At 44.5% G+C, this 27,337-nt stretch overlaps 1 protein-coding gene across 4 annotated transcripts in view; it reads right to left on the bottom strand.

Annotated features, from left to right (window-relative positions):
- The window catches only part of FAM120B (family with sequence similarity 120B), a 70,888-nt gene that overhangs the window by 32,765 nt on the left and 10,786 nt on the right, over positions 1-27,337 (bottom strand). For 3 of the 4 annotated variants that reach the window (XM_029223628.1, XM_029223626.1, XM_029223627.1), the window contains exons 2-5: positions 25,558-27,027; positions 20,366-20,546; positions 8,454-8,555; positions 1,639-1,811 (exon numbers count right to left, since the gene is read on the bottom strand). In XM_029223628.1, coding sequence (XP_029079461.1) covers positions 1,639-1,811; positions 8,454-8,555; positions 20,366-20,546; positions 25,558-27,006 — 1,905 coding nt within the window. In that variant the 5' untranslated portion in view covers positions 27,007-27,027. Of the gene's footprint in view, positions 1-1,638; positions 1,812-8,453; positions 8,556-20,365; positions 20,547-25,557; positions 27,028-27,337 lie in introns of those variants that run through there. The other variant, XM_029223629.1, reaches the window with a different exon arrangement.

Genomic DNA, 27,337 nt, shown 5'->3' with positions numbered 1-27,337 from the left:
GACAGCAGAGCTGTATCGGGTGACTGTGAATGGGTTCAAGGACCTATCTCTACTGCTGGAAAAGAATAATGCAAAACGTAGTCCTAGGAGCGCTAACACATGGCATCACTATCCGTATGTTCACAAGGAATACTGAGAAGAAAAGCACTGATCTTTCTGAAGGAGAAAACTCAGCTATTGGTCATCTACCACTTCCCAATTCCCTCTATGGGTCCACCTCAGCCACCTGTAGATTCATAAACAATGGACAGAAAATATTAACTGACAATACATGCATGTACATTTAGTAAAAATATAAAAAGAAATATATTTTTACATTTAAATACTAAATAACCCTGCCATCATTTATTGATTTACACTTTGCTGAGTCTGGTGCAAATAAAGGAAAATTCTACTCAAAACTAAAGTTGATACTGGTGCATGTGAAACCAATAAAGAAGCAATAAAATCTCTAAGGGTGATTTAACTATATATACCACGTTTGTACAAAATGCAAAATACAGGACTAGCTATAAAATGACAGAGGACTTTTAGAAAGGAAAAATCAGTATATGAGTCCCCTGAAATGTAATTCTACCATAAGTTTCTTAAAGACAATGAATTCAGGTTTGAAAAATAGAAACATAATTTTCTATTCCAGACAAATGAAAACTTGATAGTTACGGCAAAGCAGACGCAGACCTATCACCTACAGAGACCAGAGGAGGGGACAGCTGCTGGGGATCAGGAAAGCTGGTGAGAAGGTCTACATGGCTAAAGAAACAGACACTTGATGGCAAAGGACTTGTGCAAACAGTTCAGCTGGGGAAGGGAAGTAGGAGATGGAAGGTATTTAAGCCCTTCTTTTGTTGAGGCGTCCCAACGTTATCATGCACGTGGAAACTAATAAAAGGCGAATGTTTTCAGTGGCCCTTGTAAGCTCCCTGCATAAACTAACAAACCGCACGAACGAGGAGCTGGTGGCGCCTCCCCACGCGTGGCTGTGGCCTTCTCCACCCCGTGCGTGGCCCAGCTCCGCGGGTGGGGGTGGCTGACAGCGACAACCACCCTGGTGGGCTTTTCTCTGGGCACCTGTGCAGGACACTTCTCGCCTTCTACAGAATGCCTGGCCAGTAGCCTCACGAAGAAGGTGTGATCCCGTTCGCAGGTTGAAAAGCGAACGTTTGTTAGATGACTTAGGAAAGTTGAAGTAGTCTCCCTTGGTAGCTCTGTGCTTCTGGGAAGAGCTGTGACTCTAGCCAGGTCAGCCGGACTGCAGCGCTGGACCTTCTCACCATTACGTGAAACCCCACCAACAGGAACCACCACCCACACAGGGACACAGGAACACTCCAGAGCCCAAAAAGCTCAGCAAGCGTGAGCAAAGTGCAACCGGGCTCCTGCACGGGTCAGACGCCTCAAGTCTCCATCACACTCAGGTGCAGCCCACCTCTAGTCCGGCAGCAGACGGGGCTTCTCAAATGTACGCCCTCACTTGAGTCCGAGCATTTCGAAGGACTGGAGTTTATGGAACAGACACTGGGCAGAGATGGTGCAGGGGACCGACCCACGGCTACATCCCAGAGCACCACACCCCACGAAAGGCGAGGGCCAGGAGTGAGGGGTGCCAGCAGCAGCTTCGACAGGAAAGGAGGTTACCTGCACAAAGAGGTAGATCAGGAGGCAGCACAACGCTTGAAAGGGGCTCTCAACCACCTGCAGCTCTTCTCGCGAGGAGGAAAGGTCAAAACAGGCCAGGAGTGTGTCCAAGCGCTGGGCCTGTAGTCCTGCCTCTTGGCTCAGCCACAGTAGCTTCAAACTAGGCGTTCCCCCTAGTTAGAGGAAAGTCCATTTACCGTTATTCTTTGCAGTAGCAGGTTATAATACACGTCTGCAGAAATACAATAAAGGAATAAAGGGCACTAACTTCTTCCCTTCCCGATACCCTTGGGCTTTAAAGTATAAAGCAACTGGAAATAAACATGAACAGAACTTCCTGGTTTAAACAAGCAGAAACCCTAAAAGGTCAGCATATATGTATTTCACTGAAACCAGTCTTCTTTTTTTAAATGGCTACATTGTGGGGGAAGTGGGCTTTTTCCTACCCGTGTTGCTCGCTGTACTGTCTTAGGGCGTGAGACACAGCACAGCTGCGATGGGGTGCTTGGTGGAAACACCACCTATTTGCTGTTAGTTTGCTGTTATTTCCCCAGACTAGCGGTTTTCAAACTTCATTGTGCAAAAGAACCAGCTGCCAAAACTGTAAAAAATACATTTCCTGGAGTCTGTATGCAGAAATTCTGCTTTGCTAGGTAAAGTACCTGGGAGTCTGCACTGAACAAACTAGAGACTGGGATAAGCAGGGCACCTGTGAGCCCCAAGCTTTGGAAAGCACATCCCTAGAACTATTAAACAGAAATTCCTAAAATATTAAAATTCTACTAAATTTGTGTTTTATTCCTACATTTCATATATATGTTTAAACTATTAAAATCAAAGAAAAGAAAAACTTCTCACTCATTTACCCAAGTCACCATCAATGGCAGCATGAGTCTGGAGGAAGACACAGCAGCCCTGCTCCTTCTGCCCAGAGGGGCCAGGCCTGGGCTGGGCCAGGTCCTGCCAAGAGCAGCAGCTGTGACTTTCTGTAGGTCCTGTGGCTGTAAGGCATCCTCAAGTGCAAGGACGGCTGGACCTAACCATCCCACAGCTTCACTAAGAAAACAAAACTCACTAACCAAATGGTATCAGAATTAAGTGACTCAAAAAAGGAAGTTCTTCCCCTTTCCTGTTTATGCTTCTCACAATGTCATTCAATATTCTCAGGTGTGTATTTCCCACCATCAGAAGTGAAACAGCCCAGCAAAAGTCACTTGCATTTCTGATATGGCTGAAGTGTTCCCGCCTCCTCAAAATACTTTTTCATTATTTATTAAATCATCTTTTCCCTTGGAAGAAAGAAAATGAAGGTAATTTTGTTTTGGCAAAAACAAAAAAAAACAATGGCACTAGTCTTTAAGGTAGAAATATTATTCCAAGAGAATCATAGGGTCAGCTATTCCTTCTTAGAAACACGCTTTTCCGGAAAACAATCATCTTGCAGGGGTCTGCAAATAGCAGCCTGTGGGCAAAATCCAGCTCATTGTCTGTTTTTGTACAACCCATAAACTATTAATGACTTTCACATTTTTTAAATAGTTGAAAATAGCAAAGTAAAAATATTTCACAATATGAGAAAATTGTGTAACTCTGCCAGAAAAGATCAAGGGTAGCCCTTACACTTTACCCAGAGTTCCATGGGCAGCTGAGATGTTCCAAAGAACAATCCAGAGATCTAAGCAGGTGATCTGGTCTGTAGGTCACCAACTACAATACACTGCCTCTGAAACACATCAGTTTCAAAAACCAAATTCTGTCACTTGGCAAAGGTTTTTGCCTGAATCCGTGGACAGACAGGAAAGTCTCAAGGCTTTTCGGAGCAACCGAGCCCTTGGAGGGGCACGCAGACGGACAAGGAAAGTGGTCATTTCTGTGAATGACAACTTGGAAGACTGTCTGAGATGCCTGGGAGGACCCACCCCAGGGTGGAGGCTGCTGGATGCCCCACTGGTAACAAAGCAATGGTCCGGAGTGTGCTTTTACAGCTATAAATGCACGAGTGAATGAATACACTCCTACACTCTAAGCCATGGCATTTCTGTGTGCTTTCTATACGGAAATAATGTAATCGTTGGGTTTTAGAGTTATCCTATGATTATTTTCCTTGTATATTCCTAGGGTAAGAAACCATAAAACTGGTTTGTGTGCACTCTGAGAACGAGAGAGGTGACACTTCCAGAAATTAACCTGCATACACTGTGTCTCAAGTTTACTTATGAAGGTTTTAATTCGTAAGTCTGATTTAAATGAATATTTATTTAGCATTCTGTTTGAAAGAGCACCCCTGGCCAAAAAAAGACAAAATAAAAAACGCTGACTACTCACATGCAAACTGAATCTTTATTCTGGTTGGATAAACTTCAGTAGCTTATTTACAATAAGTAAAAAAATTCATTCAGATATAAACAGACTAGAATGAGTTGACATCTCAATATATTAAACTCTAAACTTCCATGGATGAGCTAACTTCATGCTTGCAAAATGACAGTGTTATACTGCTTCTACCTAATACATTCAAAATACAGTGAATTAGGTATAAAAAGCAGTCAGTGCAAAATTCAACCACTGGCTTGTGACTCATACGTGTATTTGTAACATTTAGTTGACAAAGCTTCCAATTATCTTTACAAATGGAAGAAAAACACGACTGAGGTTTTAAATCCATTTATTCTAATCCACAACATCAGGGAGGTGACTTCAGAGGCTGGGGCCCTGACAGCATCTCCTCACGAGGAGCACATGCTCTCACCCACAGAGCAGGTTGGTGACCTCCAGTTACCACCCACAGAAACCTCCAAGATGTGACAACACTTTTTTCACCTGTATTAACAAGTGTCAAGATGGAAACCTTCAACAGTACATGTTAAGAGGAGCTGAAACAAGAAAACTTCACTATAGTTGTTTACCAAATGATGGAAGGAGTCAAATATAGCCCCTTCTTGTCATAAAATATACCACTCCACCTCATTTCATTTTATAAAATAGTCTTCTAAGATGATCTGCAAGATTCTAGTGAGTCAAACATCTTTACATAGCCAAGAAATACTAAGTTTACTCACTGATTCTTGACCAACACTTTAAAAAAATCATTCTATTGGGTTGGGCAAAAAGTGCCCTCAGTTTTTAAGTAAAAATGAAAGACACATTATTCATTTTCACCAAGAACTTTATTGAACAATGTATTCACCCTTTTGTTCCACTACCTTCTGCCATCTTTCGGGCAACTTCATAATTCCATCTTCCCCAAACTTTTTATCTTTTTGAGCAAAGAACTGTTCCAGGTGCCTTTTACAGTCTTCCAGGGAATGGAAATTTTTTCCATTAAGAGAATTTTGTAAAGACCAAAATAAATGGAAATCCAAAGGTGCAATGTCTGGTGAATACAGAGGATGAATCAGAACTTCCCAGCCAAGCTGTAACAGTTTTTGCCTGGTCATCAAAGAAACACGCGGCCTTGCGTTATCCTGATGAAAGATTATGCATTTTCTGTTGACTAATTCTGGATGCTTTTCGTCGAGGGCTGCTTTCAGTTGGTTTAATTGGGAACAGTACTGGTTGGAATTAATCGTTTGGTTTTCCGGAAGGAGCTCATAATAGAGGACTTCCTTCCAATCCCACCATATACACAACATCACCTTCTTTGGTTGAAGACTGGCATTTGGTATGGTTGGTGGTGGTTCATTTTGCTTGCCCCACGATCTCTTCCGTTCCACATTATTGTACAGTAACCACTTTTCATCACCTGTCACAATCTGTTCTAAAAACGGAACGTTTTCATTACATTTCAGTAGAGAATTACATGTGGAAATACGGTCAAGAAGGTTTTTTTCGCTTAACTTATGTGGAACCCAAACATCCACATAACCAGCTGGTGTAAATCATTTTCAGCTCTTGACTTGGATATTTTGAGCATGTCGACTGTCTCCTGCATGGAATAACGTTGATTGTTCTCAGTTAATGTCTCGATTTTATCGCTACCAACTTCAACTGGTTTACCCGACCATGGAGCATCATCCAGTGAGAAATCTCCAGCATGAAACTTCGCAAACCACTTTTGACACATTCGATCAGTCACAGCACCTTTTCCATACACTGCACAAATCTTTTTTTGCATTTCGGTTACATTTTTACCTATCTTGAAATAATAAAGCAAAATAAGCCAAAAATGTTGCTTTTTTTCTTCCATCTTCAATGTTAAAATGGCTACACAAAAATTCACCAATTTTGGTAAGTCTTTTATTAAACGCATGCTGATATGACAGCTGTCACATACAATCTAACAAAACTGTTTTGAATGAAGTTAAAGATAACTAAGTGCTACTAGAGCCACCTTACGGAAAAAACGAATGAACTTTGGGCCACCCCAACAGACACACAAATTACCAATTAGATACGTGCAATCAGCTTTCCTAGGTTTGTAAAATAAGGATATGCTTATTATGACTAAAAAATGGCTCTGTGAAGAAAAAAGAAATCATCTACACTTTGTCTAAAGAAGAATCTCCAGTTCTAGAGCTAGAAAGCTATTTCAAATGCTTCCCTGTTATGTGGTCCAAGACACCACAAAATGCAGAACATCCGTAAGTGAAGTGTGATGAATGAACAAACACACATGGACGTAAGGATCCTGGAAGGGTCGTCTGGGGAAAGGAAGCGAAATTTCAAGGTACACCCTTCTTGTGTTACCAGGAACATCATCTTTCGTGACATATTGTAAGATAAGTGGAATGTAATATCTATACAATTATAAACGTAATATAGCTAGTACATCTGGATGTGTGTATATGTACACACACATAAAGATGGGGATGTGGATAGAATATATGCATGTAAATGAGCTCCATGAATAAAATATACCAGTAATGAAATTAATTTTTCTGCTCCCTGGCTGGTCATTTATAATTCTTTCCCCCTTTTAATTCTTACCTAATTTTTAGGTAATCTTTATAATTTTTCTGCTCCCCTTCTGTCTCCTTTCTACTTTGTTAAAAAACATCTGATTTATTTTTTATTTCCACCATTTAAGAAAGCAAGTGTTAAATCATGTGTGCTGTTAGAGGAAGAAGTCTTTTTTTCTACATTGGCCACTACATGGGGAGACTCACTGAAAATGTAACATCCATGATACCAACCTAATGGCACCATCTCAGGAGAACAAGAAGGATCAGACACGGTCTCCCCTAAAGCAACAGCTCTAGCAGCGCCACTGGCCTGGCTGGAAAGGATGGCTTTAATCAGGCAGCAAGGACACCATGCACCTGTGCACAAGGGGCCTGCCAAGGTGAGGATCAAGCAGCAGGAGTCCACTGGTTTTACTCCCACATGTCAGGGTGAGGATGGAAAACACCTGAGACAGGAATTGGCTAGTCCATTTTCCAATTTAGTCTAAAACCACTTGGCATTTTTCCTCATGGATATAGAAAGCTATTTATATAAAAATCTTGTCATCTTGTATCACTATTAACATAAGCATGAACAGAGTAATTCATCTAAACCACCTGCAACAAAAGTTCAAGATCCCATTTCCAGTTTCCTAGTGATGGCAGACGTGCCGTCCCCAGCTCCTTCTGGAAGCAGAGTCCCAACTGCAGTCTGGGTGTGCCACACGCACAAACCTGTGGTTCACAAGACCCAGAAGCAGTCTCTCTGATAAATGAATGACTTCTAGAGCTTATTAAAACCTTATATGGAGTGGTTTCTAAAATTAACTCACAATAATGAATAACCAAATATTCTCTATAATTCAAATGAGGAAGAGAACTATCATAATCACTTTCCACATTATTTCTGGAAAGATCCTATAAAATGAAAATTACATATATAGCAGAACATTTCTGGGAAACGGTTTTGGCTATCCTTTAAAAATACTTCTTGCTGTAAAACCAAATGTCAGTTCATCTTAATTTGTTTTTGTGATAAGCACCTTTTTAGGTCTGAGTATATCACTCACCAACTGAGAGAGTAAGGAAATATTCCTTCAACTTCTCTCCCTATACAATTCCACTTATAAGCAAAATGTTTTGCAGTGTTCAAGCCTTATTTGGTAAATTATAGGCTTGAGTGATAGAAAATAATAGTGACTTAAGAGAATTTAATACATACAAAAACGGAATATAAAAGTTTTAGAAAAGTATTTGTTTTCCAAAACACTAACGAGGGCCACTAAAATAAACCCTAAACCCCTCTTCTTCAGCTGTCTGTATGTAAAACACTATCTCCTACAAACATGCTTGACCTTTTTCAGATACTAAGAACTCACAGGAAGGAAGGATTTACTTCAACTAATTTTTAGGAGAACTTTGTTTTTTCCTCCTCTCCCATTATGTGTTTTAAGATACCTCCCTTGAAAAAACTTTTTTTCCAGTTAAAATAACTTTTCTTCACCTCCCCTCCCCAGTTCCTCAAGCCCACTTTCAGTGGTGGGAACAAGATGAGAACTGACTCAAACAGAGTAGCAAGAACCCAGCCTTGTTAGTTGGGTGGGTTTCACTGAGTGAGGGCCAGGCGTCAGGTCCTGGGGCCCAACCCATGACGACCTTTCTTCCCCCCCCCCCCACCCCCCGCCCCGCATGCACCTTGAGCAGTGGGAGGGGAACGAGGCAGGACGATTCGGCAGACTGGCCCCGGGAAAATCGGTATAACGCCCTTTCCTCAGGTGTTTTAGAACTTTATTAGATATATTGCTCTGGGACCCATGGTAGAAATGAAAATTAGTACGTGTACAGTTCTGGAAAAGTATGTTTCCACAGAGATCAGTACTGGACTTGCATCACATCAACAAATCAATGATTTATTTCAATCAGGGCTGTCTGTACCTGGAATGCTCATCTGCAGAGGCCTGACGAGGTCCGGCTGCCTCAGTGGGTTCCCAGAGTACACAAACCACTCCTTGACAGTGGGGCAGGTGCTGGCACCACCTGAGTAAAGACAGCTGCATCAGTGGACATGCGTGAGTGCCAATTCATCACCAGGCTAACACTGCACCAGACCCACATTGGCCAGGACCAACTCCACGCTGGTGAGCACAGTGAGTTCTCACATCCAAGGTCACTGAGAGGCCTTGGGCTTCCAGCAGTGGGCCCCCTACCCTCTGATCTGACGGCCATCCGTTCATTCCAACAAGAATGATAACCTTGTGGGGGGGATGGCAGGATCACCTGGGTAAGTGATTACCAGGCAGAGAGGCAGCCACAGAGATGACTCCTGCAGCATTCTGCCTTCCTTCCTTCCCACCCTCCCACCATTCCAGAAAACATTTACAGAGAACTGGAGGAATAGGACATCCTTTCTGTTCTTAAATTCACTACTTTACGCAACTATCAAGACTACTGTTATGTCAGACAATTCAGAAAGCTGATAGAAATAATCTAGAATTAAAGGCCTTTCTGTCTGTTGCTGGATTATTAATTGCTACAGAAGTTCAGGTGGCTTCCATTCTTGTACCATCCTCAGCAAAGCGGAGGTGGCGGAAGCCTGTCCTACTCAGCGTTCTCACTCAGCCTCTCCAAGCCATCAGCGTCTGGCTCCCCTGCGGCCTCCAGACCCTGTCCCCCCCAGGGCCCTCACCACACCAGCCCTGGCCTTGGGCCCACAAGGGGAACTCTTGGCCTTCCCCCTTCACGCCGGCACTGCCCTGGTGAAAGCAGGCTCCTCTTCAGTCTCATCCCCTTTCAAGCCATTCTCCATGTCAATGGGGCTTTTGGGGTTTTGCTTTTTTAAAAATGAAAATCTGACCAGGTCGGTCACTCTTTCTAATTAAGATCCCCCAATAGCTGCCCAGGGACCAGAAGAAAGTGTGGACCTCGGAGCCCAGCAATCGCCCAGGGCCCCTGAGTTGCTCTGGGGGTAGTGACCGGTTCCTGGGCGGCTGACGCTGCGGGACCCTGGAGAACCACAGCTCCGGCTCACGTGCCGTGCTCCACTCAGCTGCAGCCCCCCAGATCCCCAGGCTCACCTTGTCTTTTCTTACCTCTGCATTTGGTCTGCACTCTCTTCTCTGCCCGCCCCCCCCCCACCCCGCAGAGGCCCACTTCCCTTGACGGTGAACTCCCCCCTTCCCTTTCCCTCACTCTCAGTTAGGCATCAGTCCCTCTAGTGTGGGGCCAGCGCCTGCCCCTGCACCCCCCAGCACCCCATGCCTCCCTCCCCTAGTTCTCTGGCCAGAGTCCCACATATGCCTGCATATTTCCCACGGCTGCCCACCCTAACTGTGAGTTCCCCAGAGCAAGAACTGTGTCTTCTTCATATAAAACAAGGCCCAGAGCAAATATTCATTAACTGTTAAGTTTAATGAGCAAATTCATCTCAGTCTAAATTTCACACATACCAAAAAATTTTTAAAAAGAAAGAAAATATGAGAAGTATTCTTGATGTTGTTAAAAACAAAACAATCCACTTTCTATATAATCCTCTTGGCCTAGGTTTCCATTATATTAAAAAACAGCCAGGGCTTCCCTGGTGGCGCAGTGGTTGAGAGTCCGCCTGCCGATGCAGGGGACACGGGTTTGTGCCCCGGTCTGGGAGGATCCCACATGCCGCAGAGCAGCTGGGCCCGTGAGCCATGGCCGCTGAGCCTGCGCGTCCGGAGCCTGTGCTCCGCAACGGGAGAGGCCACAGCAGTGAGAGGCCCGCGTACCGCAAAAAAACCCCAAAAAACAGCCAACTGAGTGAATACTGTCCTACTCATCCCAAGAGACAAACCTTAGGAGGTTTAGTAACTCACACTCAACGGCTGCCATTGATGAACCTAGCCTGCCAATTGACTCCTGGGGAATCACTGAAACATTCACAAAACCGCACTTCACACCACGTGCAAGTGACCATCTTTCATCTAAAACTGTTCACAGCACAGAGGTTCAGAGTTGACACCTCAAAGTTTTAATTCTAAATAACACACAAAGAAAGTAAAGATAGGTTCACATTGGGCACTGGTATCCTTTATTTAAAAACACCTGATAGGGGCTTCCCTGGTGGTGCAGTGGTTAAGACTCCGCCTGCCAATGCTAGCGGACACGGGTTGGAGCCCTGGTTCAGGAAGATCCCACATGTCGCGGAGCAACTAAGCCCGTGTGCCACAACTACTGAGCCCGCGTGCCACAACTACTGAAGCCCGCGCGCCTAGAGCCCGTGCTCCGCAACAAGAGAAGCCACCACAATGAGAAGCCTGCGCACTACAATAAAGAGCAGGCCCCCGCTCGCCGCAACTAGAGAAAGCCCGTGCGCAGCAACGAAGGCCCAACGCAGCCAAAAAATAAATTAATAAAAATTAAAGAAATAAAATAAAATAAAAACACCTGACAGACCTTCTGTTATTTCCTTTCTTGTTAAGACCCAGGGAAGTCATCTTTTGGACAAATATTCCAAGAGAAATGCCACACAGCATCAGTCGTTCAGCTGCAATCCAGGAGGAAACAGCTGCCCATCGAGAGAGCCCAATAGGAGCTGTGAGCTCACCTCTGCGTCAGGCCCGGCAGAGAAACAGGCCCAAGGCCAGCACCAACAGCAAGATCTCTCTTCCCTCAAAATTTAGACCACCACTGATGCCCAATCCCCTCTTTCCTCATTATTTAGACCAGCACTGACAACAAATTCCCTCTTTTCTCCATAATTTAGACCACTGAGGGTTAAGTGAATATTAATTACAAAGTATTTCTTAATTAACAAAAGAAGGGAAGCTTTTGCTTTTACAATAAAATGGTTAACTGACATCTGATGAGTTTAACTGACTAGGTCTCAGCACAACAAACTATGTTCCTTAAAATGCAGTACTTACAGCTATCTACTTACAGAGCCTTGAATAGGAAACTCTTAATTTTCAAATAAAATTAACTAGCCAGAGGATAAAAGTTCAATCAGAACTGCTGATCTGAAGTTTCATTCCCTAAACAACATTTTATAAATTGTGGGGAAGGATACAGGAAAAGAGGGATAAAAACAAGCATCTTCTCCGAAGTGGAGGGCAGGTGTCTGCAGGTTCTTCTGCGTCCTGCCCTCACCTGGTGAGCTGCCTGGTGACAGAGACCCTCGATACGCCTTCGTTTCCTCCTTCTGCCAGAAGAGGGTAAAAAGGCAGTGCAGAGCAGCTAGAAAATGCTATCAACATGGCAGAGTAAGTCTGTAGTCTGGATACGGTCTCTGTCCAGACCTAAACATTCATTTGGAAGCATTTTCACTGTTAATTCAGACTATGCCTACCACAGACACAGTTACAGCTCCCCACTCCTTCTAAAAGCCACAGCCGGATGCAAAGTGTTACCTGAAATCTTCTTAAAATAAAAATAAATGCATTTTGCTTGAAAATCCTATAGTTTAGCACATTCTCTGGGGTACCACGTAATTTCAGAGGTTTTAATCTGGTATGCACTTTGAAACAACAGCAGAAATGTTTGCAATAATTTGGTTTGTCTGAATTAAAATAATCTTCTTAAATACCTACACATCAAGAAAAAGAGAAGAGGAAATTGAGTTTGGTAATTCCTAAAAGAAAAGGTTGATTTTCTCATTTGAACTTTCAATTTGCTAGGCTCTGAGTTCAAAAGAGCAAAGTAAAAACTCAAGTAAAATTTCTTTGCTAGTTTTACTCTCTATTCACGCTATAACACTTTATACGGAAAACAGAAAAGTAGCATAATCAAACTTGTTCTTCTGCTATTCCCAAAGGACAGACACATTATACTGCTTTATAAAAGCTTCTAGTATAACTAAGACATTTTCCCCTGGGAGCAAAACTGTGGAACTGTCTACATGCCCAACCGCTCTCCCATAAAAACTCTTGATTATGCCAACACACACTGCCAGCAGTGCCCACTCCTCTCACACAACCTGGAGGGTCTGTGAGCACTGGGAGGGGAAAGAGAACGAGCAGAAGCAACATCAACTTTAACCGCTCAAGTACTGTACTTTCAAGTTTGATAACAATCCTCCAGGCTTTAAAAAGTATACATATGTCCTTATGATCCTGTAATATTTTTTATATTGCTGGTTTAATCTGTAATTATGTGCGGCTTTAGTCCTTAAAAATATAGAAAAACTCCCCATTCTTTTTTGTATACATTTGAAAAAAAAAGTCACCTTTTAGGTCAACCTCTAGGACTTGGATGAGCTGATGGCCTGTAGGCGCTTTGTAAAGGTGCCACACGGATGACATGACTCCCTAACCGCCCATCACAAGACTATCATTCTCCTGCAACTCCCATGGATTCCCAGATGTGTCTGCTAAGTGAAAACGAGGAGAGAATGACAAGGAAAAAGGACAGTTAACCTTAACTGTTAAAGACTGCCATAGGCGTGGGCTCTTCTCCAGAGCTGCAAACCAGTGAGACAAGAGGAGGAGAGCAGAACAGAATCTGCCTTCTTGCATCTTTCTGAGTTCCTTCTATTTCCTAAAATATATCAAGTTTTATGGTGATTTAACCTAATCTTATCATTAGGGAGACTAAAAAACGGAGACAGAGTTAAAATCAGCAGTAAGAATGGGTATGAAGCCAAGGATGGGCTGAGGTCTGAGTTGATTTCAGGGTTTCTCCCTACTTTTGGCCATGATGCCATTGAGCTGTCTAAATACCATATATTCAACTATATAAAATACATGTAAGAGTGACAGCGACCAACCACTCCCTAAAGAGGCATCCTCCAACATTCCAGATGAACTGGAGTATCCAACAGATCCATTATCCAAATCTTGCCCATAATTAGGAACTCTGAAGTATGAAGCCATCAATTCGGTGCTGTGCTTTGGCTCAGACCTCCAGCGTCCACAGCTGTGCACCTGCAGGAGCCCTAGTGCTGAGAGTCGATGACCGTGGAGTTAAAGGCAACTTTGATTCTAAACCTCACTCCAAACGAGTGGGCTCCTGCCTGCCAGTCAGACGGGGCTTAGAGACAGCTGCTTACCTAGTTGGGATTTGAGAGACCATCGCTCTCCCTCCCATGTCTGAAATTCAACCATTAGGGTAATCCTTTTCTAAGGAATGCCTTGCTAAATGCAAGTACTCCTGAAAAGGTAACTTTTTTTTTTTTTTTTTGCGGTACGCGGGCCTCTCACTGCTGTGGCCCCTCCCGTTGCGGAGCACAGGCTCCGGACGCGCAGGCTCAGCGGCCATAGCTCACGGGCCCAGCCGCTCCACGGCATGTGGGATCCTCCCAGACTGGGGCACAAACCCCCGTCCCCTGCATCAGCAGGCGGACTCTCAACCACTGCACCACCAGGGAAGCCCAAAGGTAACATTTTAAACACACACTCAACACACATAATATCGGTCACCTAACTCACCTGAGAAATCTGCCAGGTGTGGCAAAATGCCCCCTGAACAGTCCCTGCTCTCTCAGCCTAGTGGGGAGGAGGGCCACCGGACAACACGCATGTGAACAGGGCGCAAGTACGAACTGTAATAAGCTTAAGAATGAAAAGCACAAAGCTTCTTCAGAGGAAATCAATTTTGATGATGGCATAAGGGAGGAATCTGGGGGAGTTGGTTTTCAAGGGCATGAGGGACAAAGAGAACTGGTCAGAAGGATGGGTCATTTGTAAACATGTGGATGGACCTAGAGTCTGTCATACAGAGTGAGGTAAGTCAGAAAGAGAAAAATATCATAGATTAACGCATATATGTGGAATCTAGAAAAACGGTACAGATGAACCTATTTCCAGGGCAGGAATAGAGACGGAGACATAGAGAATGGACATGTGCACACAGGGGTGGAAGGGGAGGGTGGGATGAATTGGGAGATTAGGACTGACATACATGCACTACCATGTGTAAAAGAGATAGCTAGTGGGAACCTGCTGTATAGCACAGGGAGCTCAGCTCAGTGCTCTGTGATGACCTAGATGGGTGGGATGGGGGGTGGGAGGGAGGTCCAAGAGGGAGGGGATATATGTATATGTATAGCTCATTCACTTCATTGTACAGCAGAAACCAACACAACATTGTAAAGCAATTACACTCCAATAAAAAATTTAAAAAAAGGATGGTCTGAGCCAGAAAAATAAATTTTGTATTTTTCAACATGGATTTGGTTTTTAAAGCAATGCAAGTGAATGAAATCACCTGTGGATAAAGGGGGCAAACCCAGCTTTGATGGCCTCCCACCAACAGAGCCACTGAGAACAGGAGCCAGGCCAGCAACCTGAGGCTTCCAGCAGGAATTTGACGGTCCAGGAGGAGCTTCAGGACGGAGAAGAGAAAGGCCCTGATGGAGAGAGGAAGGAGAGAGGGACACTTCTCCAAAAAAAGCTGAGGTTGGAGTGGTGAAATGTTACCCAAACGCAGCAAAAACAAACCAGGAAGTAGAAGATGAAGAAACAGAACATCAGACCAGGAAGTGCAACATCTCTTAGCAGTTCCAATAAAGGAAAACGGACATATGGATGGGAGAAAAATGTATAAACATGCAGGATAAAACTCTCCAAGGGGAAAACAGTCACAAGAAAGGAACAAGAGCCACACTAGCACTCAATGCCGTCAGCACCCGGAACACTAGAGGAGGGTGGGGTTGGCTGAGACAGGGCAGTTGTGCTGACGACTCTCCCCTCTTCAACAACTCTAGAAGCCACCGCATTCTCGAGTGGACACTTTTTACCCTGAGGCACCGTGCAGACAGCAACCTAGGGCGGGAGAGCCTGGAAGAACAAGCCACTCTCTGAGAGGACGAGGCTGTCGTGACAGCAGGGGCTGCAAGCAGAACCAGGAGCTGGTGCCGTGCAGAGAGGGCTCCAGAAGTCTGCAAAGGAGCATGCTCGAGGTCCTGGTGGGTCCAGGGCAAAGCTCAGTGAGGCCAGACAAGACAACCATGGGGAACCCTGCTGCCCGACCCAGGGGCCCCTGCGGCCAGTGTGCAGAGACGTTGTCAAACACCGGCACTAGGGTGACAGCCCAGGAAGGCCCAGCCTCAGGAGCAGGGCCACTCTACCTCCTGAAATTCCCTATAAGGCAAGCCCTGAAAGGATTAGGTAAATGAACTGCCCGACAGGACAGAAATCAAGACCCTTCACAGATCCAAAATCTTCTAGAATACAATAAAAAATACTGGACATCAGAATAAGCAGAAATATGTGGACCCATTATAAGGAGGAAAAGTCAATAAACAGACACAGGCCCAGCAATGACAGGGATGACGGAATTAGTAGACAAGGACTTGAAAACAGCTACTGTGAACAAGTTTAAGGATTTAAAGGAAAACATGAAGACAGGGAAGAAAGAAATGGAAGATTGTTTTAAAAAACTGAAAAACACAATATCTGAAATGACAATTTCACCAGATGGGTTACCAGCAGATTAGACACTGCAGAGGAAAGACACTGGAAATGCGAAAATGACAACAAGAGTGACCCGAATTGAATCACAGAGAGAAGAGGCATAAAAACAAGCCTTGGTGCCTGAGGGACACTGTGAGGTGTGAACCAGGCACGTAACTGAAGGCCCAGAGTGATACGTGAGAGAGAGATAGAAAAAGTTGAGCACCGTTTCATGAAATGTTGTTTTCTAAGTCAATAGGGAATAGAAATGGACCCAAAGAGCTCAAGAGTTGCAAGCAGAATAAACAGAGAGGAAACGACTCCAAAGCTCAGCTTAAACAGTGGCTGAAAACCAGCAATCAAGAAGAAACCCTAAGGACAGCCAGAGAAACACACACTTACAACCTGTGGACACAACAGTCAGAAGGACCATCGTCAACTCATGAGAAACACAAGCCAGAGACAACAGAATGACACCCTGAAAGTGCCCAACAAAAACACCTAAAATTCTACATCCAGCAGAATTATATTTCTGAAATAAAGAGCAGCAGAGGGCTTCCCTGGTGGTGCAGTGGTTGAGAGTCCGCCTGCCGATGCAGGGGACACGGGTTCGTGTCCCGGTCCGGGAGGATCCCACATGGCGCAGAGCGGCTGGGCCCGTGAGCCATGGCCGCTGAGCCTGCGCGTCCGGAGCTGTGCTCCGCAACGGGAGAGGCCACAACAGTGAGAAGCCTGCGTACCAAAAAAAAAAAAAAGAGCAGCAGAAATGGTGCACACAGAAGACCTCATCTCACCTATTAACTCCTTTAAAAGACAAATGACTGGGATTTCCCTGGTGGCACAGCGGATAAGAGTCTGCCTGCCAATGCAGGGGACACAGGTTCAATCCCTGGTCTGGGAAGATCCCACATGCCGAGGAGCAACTAAGCCCGTGTACTGCGACTGCTCAGCCTGCGCTCTAGAGCCTGCGAGCCACAACTACTGAGCTTGTAAGCCACAACTACTGAGCCCATGTGCCACAACTGCTGAAGCCCGCACGGCCTAGAGCCCGTGCTCCACAACAAAAGAAGCCACCGCGATGCAATAAGCCCGCACACTGCAACAAAGAGTAGCCCCAGCTCGCCACAACTACAGAAAGCCTGCACGCAGCAACAAAGACGAACGCAGCAAAAAAAATAAATTATTCTTAAAAAAAAAAAAAAAAAGACAACTGACTGTTCAAAGGAAGGGTTGGAAAACTTGGCTCATAGGCCAAATCTGGCTTGCTTGCTTTTATACAGTCTGAAAGCTAATGATGCTTTTCATATTGTTTTAAATGCTTGGAAAATTATCAAAAGAAGAATTTTCCGTGACACAGACCAATGACATAAAATTCAAATTTTGTGACATGGGAAAACTAGATAAAGCTTCACTGGCACAGCCACACCCTTCTGGATGTAGGTCCATGGCACTTGGCTCAGCAGGGCTCAGCAGTTGTTACGGACTGTGGGGCCCTCAAAGCCTAAAATATTTATTATCATCTGGTCCTTCACAAAAAAGTTTGCCAAGCCATGGTTTAAAATAAAAATAAGAATCGTGTGTTATGGGATTTAAAACATATGCATAATCTCAAAAGGTTACCTACTATGTTTCCACTTATGTGACATTCTCAAAATGACCAAAATGTTGAGTTGGAGGACAGACTAGTGGTCACCAGGGGACAGGGACAGAGGGCAGGGTACAAAAGGGCAGCATGAGAGAGTTCCCCTGTGGTGATGGACCATTCCTGTACCTTGACATGGGATAAAACAGCATAGAACTATACACATACCAAGTGAATGGGTGGACAAAATGCTGAAAAGTGAATAATGTCTATGATCTAGTTAATAGTACTGTACCAATGTCAAATTCCTGGCTTTGATATTGTACTTTATTATATAAGATGTCATCTTTGGGGAAGCTGGGTAAAGGGTACATGAAACCCTATGAGCTATTTTTTGCAACTCCCTTGAGTATATAATCATTTTAAAAGTTTTAAAAATATACAGAATAGCAGGGAGAATGCAAGTACACTGTTGTAAGGTTTTTACAATACACATTACGTGATATGATACGGAAGTCAAATTGTGACACATTAAAGACATATATTATAAACCTTATAAAAACTGCTAAAAAAACAAGCAAACAAAAACAGGTAAATCTAATAATCCAAGTCCAATAATAAGCCAATATAAAACAAAATACTAAAAATTACTCAATTGATCCAAAAGAAGTCAGAAAAGGAGAAAATAAGGGAAGAAAGAACAGAGCAAAGAGCAAAATGAAGACTTAAACCCATGAAGACATTACATGTACTGTCAATAAGTACATTAAGTGTAAATGGCCTAAACAGTCTAATTAAAAGACAGAGATTGAAAGACTGTATATGCTGCTTAAAAGAGACATACTTTCAATATAAAGAAATAGTTTAAAAGTAAAAGGACAGAAAGAAGATACACCATAATCATAAGAAAAGTGGGGTGTGTATACTAGTGGGGTGTGTATACTAGTATCAGACAAAGCCAGCTTTGTCTGATACCATTCACTAATAACAGAACCTCAAAAACATCTGAAGTAAAAACTAACAGAACTGAAGGGAATAAATAAAAACATCCACAACAGTATCTGGAGATTTCAACACTCTTTTCTTAAAAACTATGAACAAGCTGACAGAAAGTCGGTGGAAGACTCTCATAGCCCTCTTCGCAATACTGGCATTTTATAGAACACCACGCTCAACTGTAGAAAAGACATCTCTTTTAGGTGCATGGGCAATAGTAAGCCAAGCCAAGCAAACAGCATAGAATACGCTTTATTACATTCATTATAAATAAACCTGCAACAGCAGCTTTTTATGTTTACATCCTAACAATGTAGACTTCATGTAGAAAGCCAAAAAGTTGAGAAAGAAAAAAGGAGAGTGAAGGTCAGTTGTGAAGATAAGTTCAATCTGAGTAATTTTCCTGTTATTGTGGTTATCTAATAAAGTGATCTCTATGGCTGTCAATAAATTGCATTAACAAAGTAGGAAATTTAAGTTATGAAGTTTATATATTTTAACCTCATTTAACAAAATACTCTAAAAATAATACATGAAATTTTTTCATGATGAAGATATCTTTTCTTTAATCATCGGAGTCAATGTGCCATCATTCATGTTAAGAAAGAGTATATGGGCAGAGAACCACATAAGAAAAATAGAAAAATTATTTCAATAATATTTGGTTTCAAAGTTTACATAGGTTCTTCTGTTTCTGTCTTCAAATCAGCTTAAACATCTTTCTCATGTCCTCCTTAGGCCACATCAGTGTCTGAACTCTCACAGCACCTATGGGAGAAGGCAGCACATGCTGGGTGGTGCTGGGAATCTAATAAAATCTGGGTACAAAGGACCTGTCACTCCTTCTGCCCAAAAAAAGAATAATCACAACACTTCAATCTGATGATTCTATCACCACCTTTAGATTATGTAAATGTTTCCTTTCTGGAATAATATTAATAGTAATGTTGGTAGGTTTGGAGATAATGGAGTTTAGGCAAATGGGCCACAGACATCCTTTCACCAGGACTTTTCTGCTTCAATCCTTGCCCTGATAGTAGTGTGCCAGACTCTGTTTCTCATCCCAGCACCATCCGATCAGACCATGGTGTTCCAGCAGCCTGCCTCAGGTCAGCAAGGCCTTGCACGGAGGTAACTGCATGCATTAAGCATCACTAGTCTGTGCTACAGAGCGCTCTCCGACACTCCCAATTTCCCCAGACTGTTCCTAACAGAGGGTTACAGGGTCTGATTAATTTTATTCCTGGTGTTAAAGGTCCTCTCAATTTTACTGGCCTAGCCATGGTCCTCTCCTTATCCTCTTGTTCCTACTGTGAAACTGAAATACAGATGGAAAAACATAAACTTAATTACAAAAACTCCAAAGGAAAATTTTGTTTATATTTTAAAATATATGATTATATACAATCATTTTACGAAACTCACATTTTGAGGGAGAGTAACTAGACGCTGTCTTCTAATAATAAACACACCCTACACTCCTACAGGAGGAAAGGGTTTTCACATTTTTTAAAAAGGACGAATCCTTTTAAGGCATAAAAATACAACATTTTAGGGACTTCCCTGGTGGTCCAGTGGCTAAGACTCTGTACTTCCAATGCAGGGGGCGTGGGTTCGATCGCTGGTTGGGGAAATAAGATCCCATATGCTGTGCCGCGGAAAAAAAAAAAAACCTCGACATTTTACAGAAACAATGCACTTCTCTTTTAATGAATACTGGTCAAATGCTTGCTAATTAGATATAGACGTCCCAAGGCATTTACCCTTTATTCTGCACAGATGCGAGTGGCATTCTACATTACAGATTTCACAGAGAAATAAACCCCGAGTCCTGAAAGAATGCACTCTACTTTGTCTGGTCAGTTCTCAGAATTCAGGTCCATGAGCACAGTCACTGCGAGACCATGACTCACCTTCGCTATCCCCCAGCAAGAGGGAGTACACCCGCTGCCGCACTGGGCGGTAGACGAAGGCCTGGCTGGGCAGAGCTTGGTCCATCGCATCCTCCAGACTGTTGCTGCATTCGACCTCCCCGCTGCTCATGACGTTGTACACCAAGTAGCTCTCTGCCTGGACGTGATGTGCTCTGGCGACCTGCCGGAAATTTAAATGCAACTGGTTTCTCGCTGAAAACAAAACAGTGACCTTTAATAGGAAATCCAACGCCTCTGAGGGCTCAGAAATAGAGTAACTGTCACTCGAACTCATGACGTCAAGCTGGCCTCTGTGCCTCCTTTCCTTTGGGCTTCTGGCTCAAAGCTTTCTATTACTCCTCTTGCTCCTCCTCCAATTTCCAATCACCTACCAGACTTGTCGTACTTCCTCCTGCCGTCATTCATCATCCTGTCCACCTGACGGAGAGATGCTACCCAGGGCTCCAGCCGCCCCCACCAGTGTCTCCTCTCTCCAAGCCACCCTTCATCCCAGCGATACTCTGCCTTCCTGGAAACAGAGGCCCAGTCAATGCCTCCTCAAAGCATCTGGCCGGCTACCACAGATTCTTCAGCCTGAGACTCAAGGGAGGCCCCGCGGAGGCCTCCATCTCCTTTCCCACGTACACCATTGCCCTTCGTGGACTCTCTGGGGCCCAACCTCCACAGTTCTGCAAGAATCCTCCCTGTGCTCCGGAAAACTGACCTCTTTCAGCCCTTCCCAACCAGCCACTTCCCAGTCTCTGCTCCTCTGAGGGTCCCCTAAAGCGTCATCTCTCCATAACCCTGTCATCCTCTTTGAGCAGGAACTCACCTACCCCTGGCCTGATGGGCTCAAACTCACATTTACCCTACACTGGTTACCTGGCCTTACCTCTCCTATTAAACCATAAACTCCCTGGGATTAGAAACTGCATCACGTTCATTCAACTGTTCAGGGATTTTTTATTGAGCAGCAACTATGCACTGGGCACTCATTTCTTTCTACTTCGAATGCAGCACAGTGGCAGCACATGGTAGGTGATGAGATGGATGATTTAAATGGATACCACTTTCTCATTCAATGAGTAGCTAAGATCAGACGGCCTATAATATCCTCCATACAGGTTTCATGTTCCTGCAAAAACATTCTTATTACTGCAGGAATAAATTCATCTAGATTACTCTTCAGAATTTAAATCCAGCCTACCACTAATGGCCCTTAAAATGTGCTGCCAATAACCTGGAACACCAAAACCTCTGTGTGTCAGTGTCCCGTTGTTATTCATACACGTGAAGCAGCTCAGTCACGCCCATTCATTATTGTAGACTTGAGTCCTAATCCCTTTAACTCCTCACTTCCTTCATATGTAAAACAGGTTTAACAAAGGTGCTGACCTCACAGAACTATCGTGAGGATTAAATGTGTTAATATACAAGGCTGGCACATAGTGCGTGGCCAATAGGTGGTAAGTACTGGTCTCAGGCTGGACATACTCGAGTGTCTATCTCATGGCTAAAATTTCTTTAAATCAGGATGGCAGACAAACTAGCAACTTTAAGGTCAGCAAGGATTCCAAAAGAGTTATTACTTGATGCTCTAACCAATCAAAGATCATTAGAAGTAACCTATTTCTCTATAACACCCCTTTTGATACAGAATCTATCAGAAACAATATGGTTAGATATTTCATGATCCTTTTAAGGCAGAATACCTTCTAATTTATTCTCCTATTCCCTCTTCCATTTCTTACTCTTTTTTTATTTCAGAAGAGTTAGTATTTTGACAAAGTTATGTATATAGCTATAATAAATTATATTCACTCTACTAAGAAATCTTCAATTTTGGCAACTCTACAGAATTTGAGATGTAACATTCTTTTCTGGGTATACACAGGGTTTTCAGAGAAGTTCTCTACAAGCGTAATATTAATTCATTAATTAGCTCATCACCTCAGTATCTTTTTATCTCTGCCCTTAACTGTAGATATTATATAGCATTCCACACTTGGAAAAACTTTAACATATGCACCTAACCTGAATATTCTAAAGCAAGAATTCAGTTTATCCAACAGTGTGTAACTCTGGAGGAAACAGCAGTGGTTGTGGGTATGTACTCAGGTAATTGCTGCATTCAGCAACTTTGCACCTAAGGATTTCCAGGGTGACTATGTGTGGTCAAAATGCACACATTTGAATTTTGGTTACCTATTGACAGGGCTGGAAGACTCCATTGCAAAAAACTTTTTAAGGAAAAATTAAGGGAAACTTAAGAAACTTCAAAATTGTTTTCAAAGGTATCACTAAGCTCAGTAAATGCGAGTGTCACTGGAACAGCAGACTATCTGCCCTTACCCTCCCCCCGCAAGCGGCAGACAGGCCTACCAGATTGTGCCGGCCTCTTCCCATCCCAGGCTTCTGCCAAACTTCCTGAAAGAGCAACCCCATCCCCAGCTCCTGCCTTTTTTGCCTCCAAATTGCTCCCCAAATCCCTGTAATTTGAACTCCCCCAGGCCCCTGGGAGACCACAGCTCTCTGAGGCCACCCAACCCTCCTATGTGCCAATAGCCATTCTCTGCCGTGTACCCAATGTTTCAAAAAACAAAGAACTGATCTCACCACACCTCTGCTTGATAGCCAATGCCTCCTTAAAGAGTGTAAGAACTAAATCCTGAACTCTTTCAGCACACACGTGCTACCCTTGGCAGTCAGACCCAACCTGTCCGCACTCCCCTTGCAGGAGACTGGGTGAGATGGCCAGGACGCCCATGAGCACAGCGGAAGCCCAGGTGGGTATGGGGTGGGTGTGGCGGATGAGCCAGGGAGTGTGACGAGGAGCCCAGACGGGACAGGTGCAAGGTGTACACAGACGGGAGACCGGAGCGGAAGTCAGGGACTGGCAGGGGCCAGAGCAAAGGAGAGTGAGCAGAGAGGGCCTGGAATGGCGCTGTGGATGTGGCAGGTGATCGCTCAGTCAGAGTCCTGGGCTGGCTGAGACGCAGACACCGCCGCCTCTCGAATGAAGACTCAGAGCAGGGGGGTTCCCTTACACACTCCTCCACTCTCCTGCTTCTACACTACCGACCACGACTGTGTCACCTCTCTAAGCGCCAATGAACTTCTAGACCAGCAGGGAAGGCAGTGGTGATCTTGGAAAGCGTCAAAGGCTTGGGTTCAACGCCGGGGTCTGCCAAGCACTAGTCGTGTGACTACTGCAGACCATGTCACTTTCACACCTATGTCCTCACCCACGCATCTAGCGACAGAGCTGTGCGATGACCGAAGGAGACTCAGCAAGGAACACCTGCTGGGAACCATGAACAACTACAAAGAGATGTGTCATTGGAGAGCCACCTGCACGACCAAACTGAACACATGCAAGTCGAGCCCAGGTTTAGTTCTCTGTCCTTCCTCCACGCTCTTCTCCTTCTTCCTCATCAGACGACTCCTCATTCTCTGCTGAGGCCCACCTGTGCCCTGCTGTCATGTTCTACTCATGTCCCACTGCCTGGCAGCACCTCCACGTGGAGGTCCACTTCTAACCTTCCTCCAACGTCCACCCCACATTCTTTTTCCTCTAAAAAGCAGTTAAGAATGCTTCCCAGTAGAATAAATTTAACTTCTTAATACTTTTTCACCTACAACTCTCTTAAAACATGTATCACCTTCTACCTCTTAGCTCCTCTGCTACAATATATGTAACAGAGAAAGAGGGGAAAGACCTTTTGGACAGGAGAACCCCTGCAGTTGTACAGGAGGGAGGGAAGAAGTCACTAGAGAAAACCTGAAGATACAAGAGACAGAGAACATCCCCTCTGAGACTGAACTAGCAGCCCCTACCAGACCGACAGCAGGACAGGACAAGGGGCTTGGCAATGACAAGAACAAACAAGGTCCTGCCCTCACAGAACCGCCCCATCTAGCAGGAAAGACAGGAACCAAATACGACATTCCAGGGGCATGCGCTGCAAACGTCAGGCACACACACACAGGGTGGGCAGCCAGGGGGCTTCTCTGCGTGTGTGGTGGAAAAGCCGAGCAGGCATCGACTAGCAGAAGGGGGCAGGAGAGCCGTCCAGGAGGGCGAAGAGCACATGCGAGGCTGCAAGCAGCCGAGGGGCAGACAAAGGTGGAGCTGCAGGTAGTGGCTGGGTGATGGCTGCCAGCCTTGTTCCGGTTACTGTTTCCCTCCTAAGAGCTACGGAATGCAAATAAGGGTTTTATTTCTGTGTGCAGCATGACAAATGGACTGGAAGGGGCAGAAGTCTGTTTAGGAAGAGCGCTCAGAGATGACTGCAGTCATTCACACAAGCGATATTTTGGCCTAGGGTGGTAAGATCCACCGAATAGATCAAAGTACCAAGACTTGGGAGAGACTGGTTACGAAAAATGGGAGAGATGGTCCCCAGGTTTTTAACTTGTACAAGATGGTGACAGTCAATGCCAGAACAATGAAAGGTTGTGGTCATGTTTGGTTCTGCACTTGCTGAGATGCCTCAGGGCATTCATGTGGACATGCACCTTCTCTGTAACCCAAGGAGAACGAGAGGATTCAATGAGCTAAAATACACGCACTGCACGTAGACAGATCCTACATGCAGCAAGCAGTTAATAAACAGTGGCTCTCCTTCAAAAACTATCAAGGCTCTATATTACCTTCAGGACTACGTCCAAATTCCTAGCATGGCATGTACCAAAATCCACAATCTGGCCGCAGTCTATCTTTTCCAACTGTTTTCTCCTTACTTAGCCCTTCAAACCCCATGCCTCTGCTACCTGTCCCAGAACTGTGCCTGAGGGGAGATTCTACAGGCCACCCCTCCAGCGCTCCCACAGACCCCATCTTCACCTGTTCACAACAAATCTCAGCCCCATGAAGGCCTGGCTTCAGTTATCCCTCCTCTGGGAGCTTCTCTCTCTACTTCACCCACAGTGATTACTCTCTTCCAAATTTCGAGCACTCTCTCTGTAACAGTGATGTAACAACGTGAGACAGAGTTTATAATGTGGGTTTTCACATGTATTGTATCTTACTTCCTAGCTAAACTCCAAGGGTTCTGTCCTGTGCCTGCCACCCCCACCCCCCACCCCAGTGTCTTAACCACTGCAGGCAGTCAATAAATACTCACTGTCAAATCTATCAATGGGTATACTTTCCATCATGACGTTAGATCTGGGTGGGCACATCTACATACCTTCAAGATCTCAGGATCCGAAACCATAGTTATTTGTTGCTTGACTTCAGGCCCCATATTTACAAGATCTTCTTGTTTAATTTCAGGGTTTGTACACAGGGGTGCTTCTAGGTTAAATTCAGGGTCCGTACCTACAGGTAATTTCCGCTTGGATTCAGGGTGTGTGCATAAGAGAACTTCTTGCCTGGATTCAGGGTGTGTACATAAGGGAAATTCTTGCTTGGGTTCAGGGTCTGTGTACATGGGAACTTCTTGCTTGGATTCAGGATCTGTACACATGGGAACTTCTTGTTTGGATTCAGGGTCTGTGTACACGGGAACCTCTTGTTTGGATTCAGGGTGTGTATACAAAAGGACTTCTTGCTTGGATTCAGGGTCTGTACACATGGGAACTTCCTGCTTGGATTCAGGGTCTGCACACACGGGAACTTCTTGCTTGGATTTAGGATCTGAACTCATGGATAGTACCTGATTGTCCAAAGTTACTACACCTTTAGGTTTTTGGAAAAACCATGGAGACTTCTGTCCTGGCAAAAGATATGATGCCACTCCTTTATAAAAAAGAGCTTTGTTTGGCCCCAAAGGTAACATCTCTTCCAGCTTCTTCTCACCTTGATGCAACCGAAGAACTTTAGATATGTGGTCCGCTACAGCTAAGATAATGTTACCTTTTTTGTCAAAGTTCTCTTTCACAGAGGTATAAGAAGACAAGCACTTGTAACGAAAGCTTTCGAACATGCCTTCTGGGATGATGTCGTTGCCAAGCAGGCAGGCCAGAAGAGGAAGGTCAGACAGGCTGAGACCCAGGCTCTGACAGAGCTTCTCTCGGCAGAGCATGATGGTGTCCAGACTGTCCAGGGAGAGCTCACTGATGGAAAAGTAGGGACAGGTGTCATAAATTAAATAGTCAGTGTCTTCTCCAAGAATCCCAAGACAGTTGTTCTGGAGGCCATAGGAAGCCACCTCATAGTCGGCCTCCTGTAACGAACACAGAGTTTCCTGACCCAGGGCCTTCAAAGCAAACTGAGTAAATATGGCCAGCCCTGAGGGGATGAAGAACATGTTTCTGCCAGGCTGCTCCCTGTGGGACTTGATATAATGGAAGATCTTGGCTATCTCCCTGTTGTTCCTGAGTCTTCGTTTCACCCACTCATCTCTCTTGGACTGCTCCACCATGCCATCAAAGAAGAATACCAACTTGATGCCAACAGCTGTAAAAGTTTTCACAAATTCTCGCAAAGAAGAAAAGTATTCCCGCCACTGGCCACCACAGATCCAAGAGTCCGGCGTGTACCAGTATCTGAGGCAACACATGGCATCGACCACAATGGTAGGAGTCCCTCCAGGATGCCTGCTTCGGTGGTGCTCTGCCAGCTCTTTGAAATTTACTACCATACATATATGTGGGCAGCTACTTCTCACAAATCCCTGTAAGCCTCTCACACCCATAACTGACCTCCTGGAAAGGATCTGGAAAGGAAAAGAAATGAGTACTTATGGCGTTATCACCAGACATATGGCTCCTTTCAGAGCAAACACAGACAATATTTAACATTCACTCTCTGTCTCCAGCACAACACAGAGCACGTCACGCTGGTCAGGAGCCTGAAGAGGCTTCCCCGGACACACCCGTGGGGCTGCGCCTGCGAGTAAGGTGCTGAGTCGGACTTCCACCAGGACAGCACAGGGCAGCACTCTTTTAAGATTGTCACTAAGACTATTACTCAAGAGATTTCTCAACAAAGTTCGAAAACAGGTTAACAATTTCAAAGAAGTAATA

Source organism: Monodon monoceros, unplaced genomic scaffold (genome assembly GCF_005190385.1).
Source record: "Monodon monoceros isolate NGI ecotype Baffin Bay Population unplaced genomic scaffold, NGI_Narwhal_1 Super_Scaffold_15, whole genome shotgun sequence".
NCBI lineage: Eukaryota > Metazoa > Chordata > Mammalia > Artiodactyla > Monodontidae > Monodon > Monodon monoceros.
Note: the sequence above shows the minus strand (reverse complement) of the source record. Positions and strands in the feature narration are given on the sequence as shown.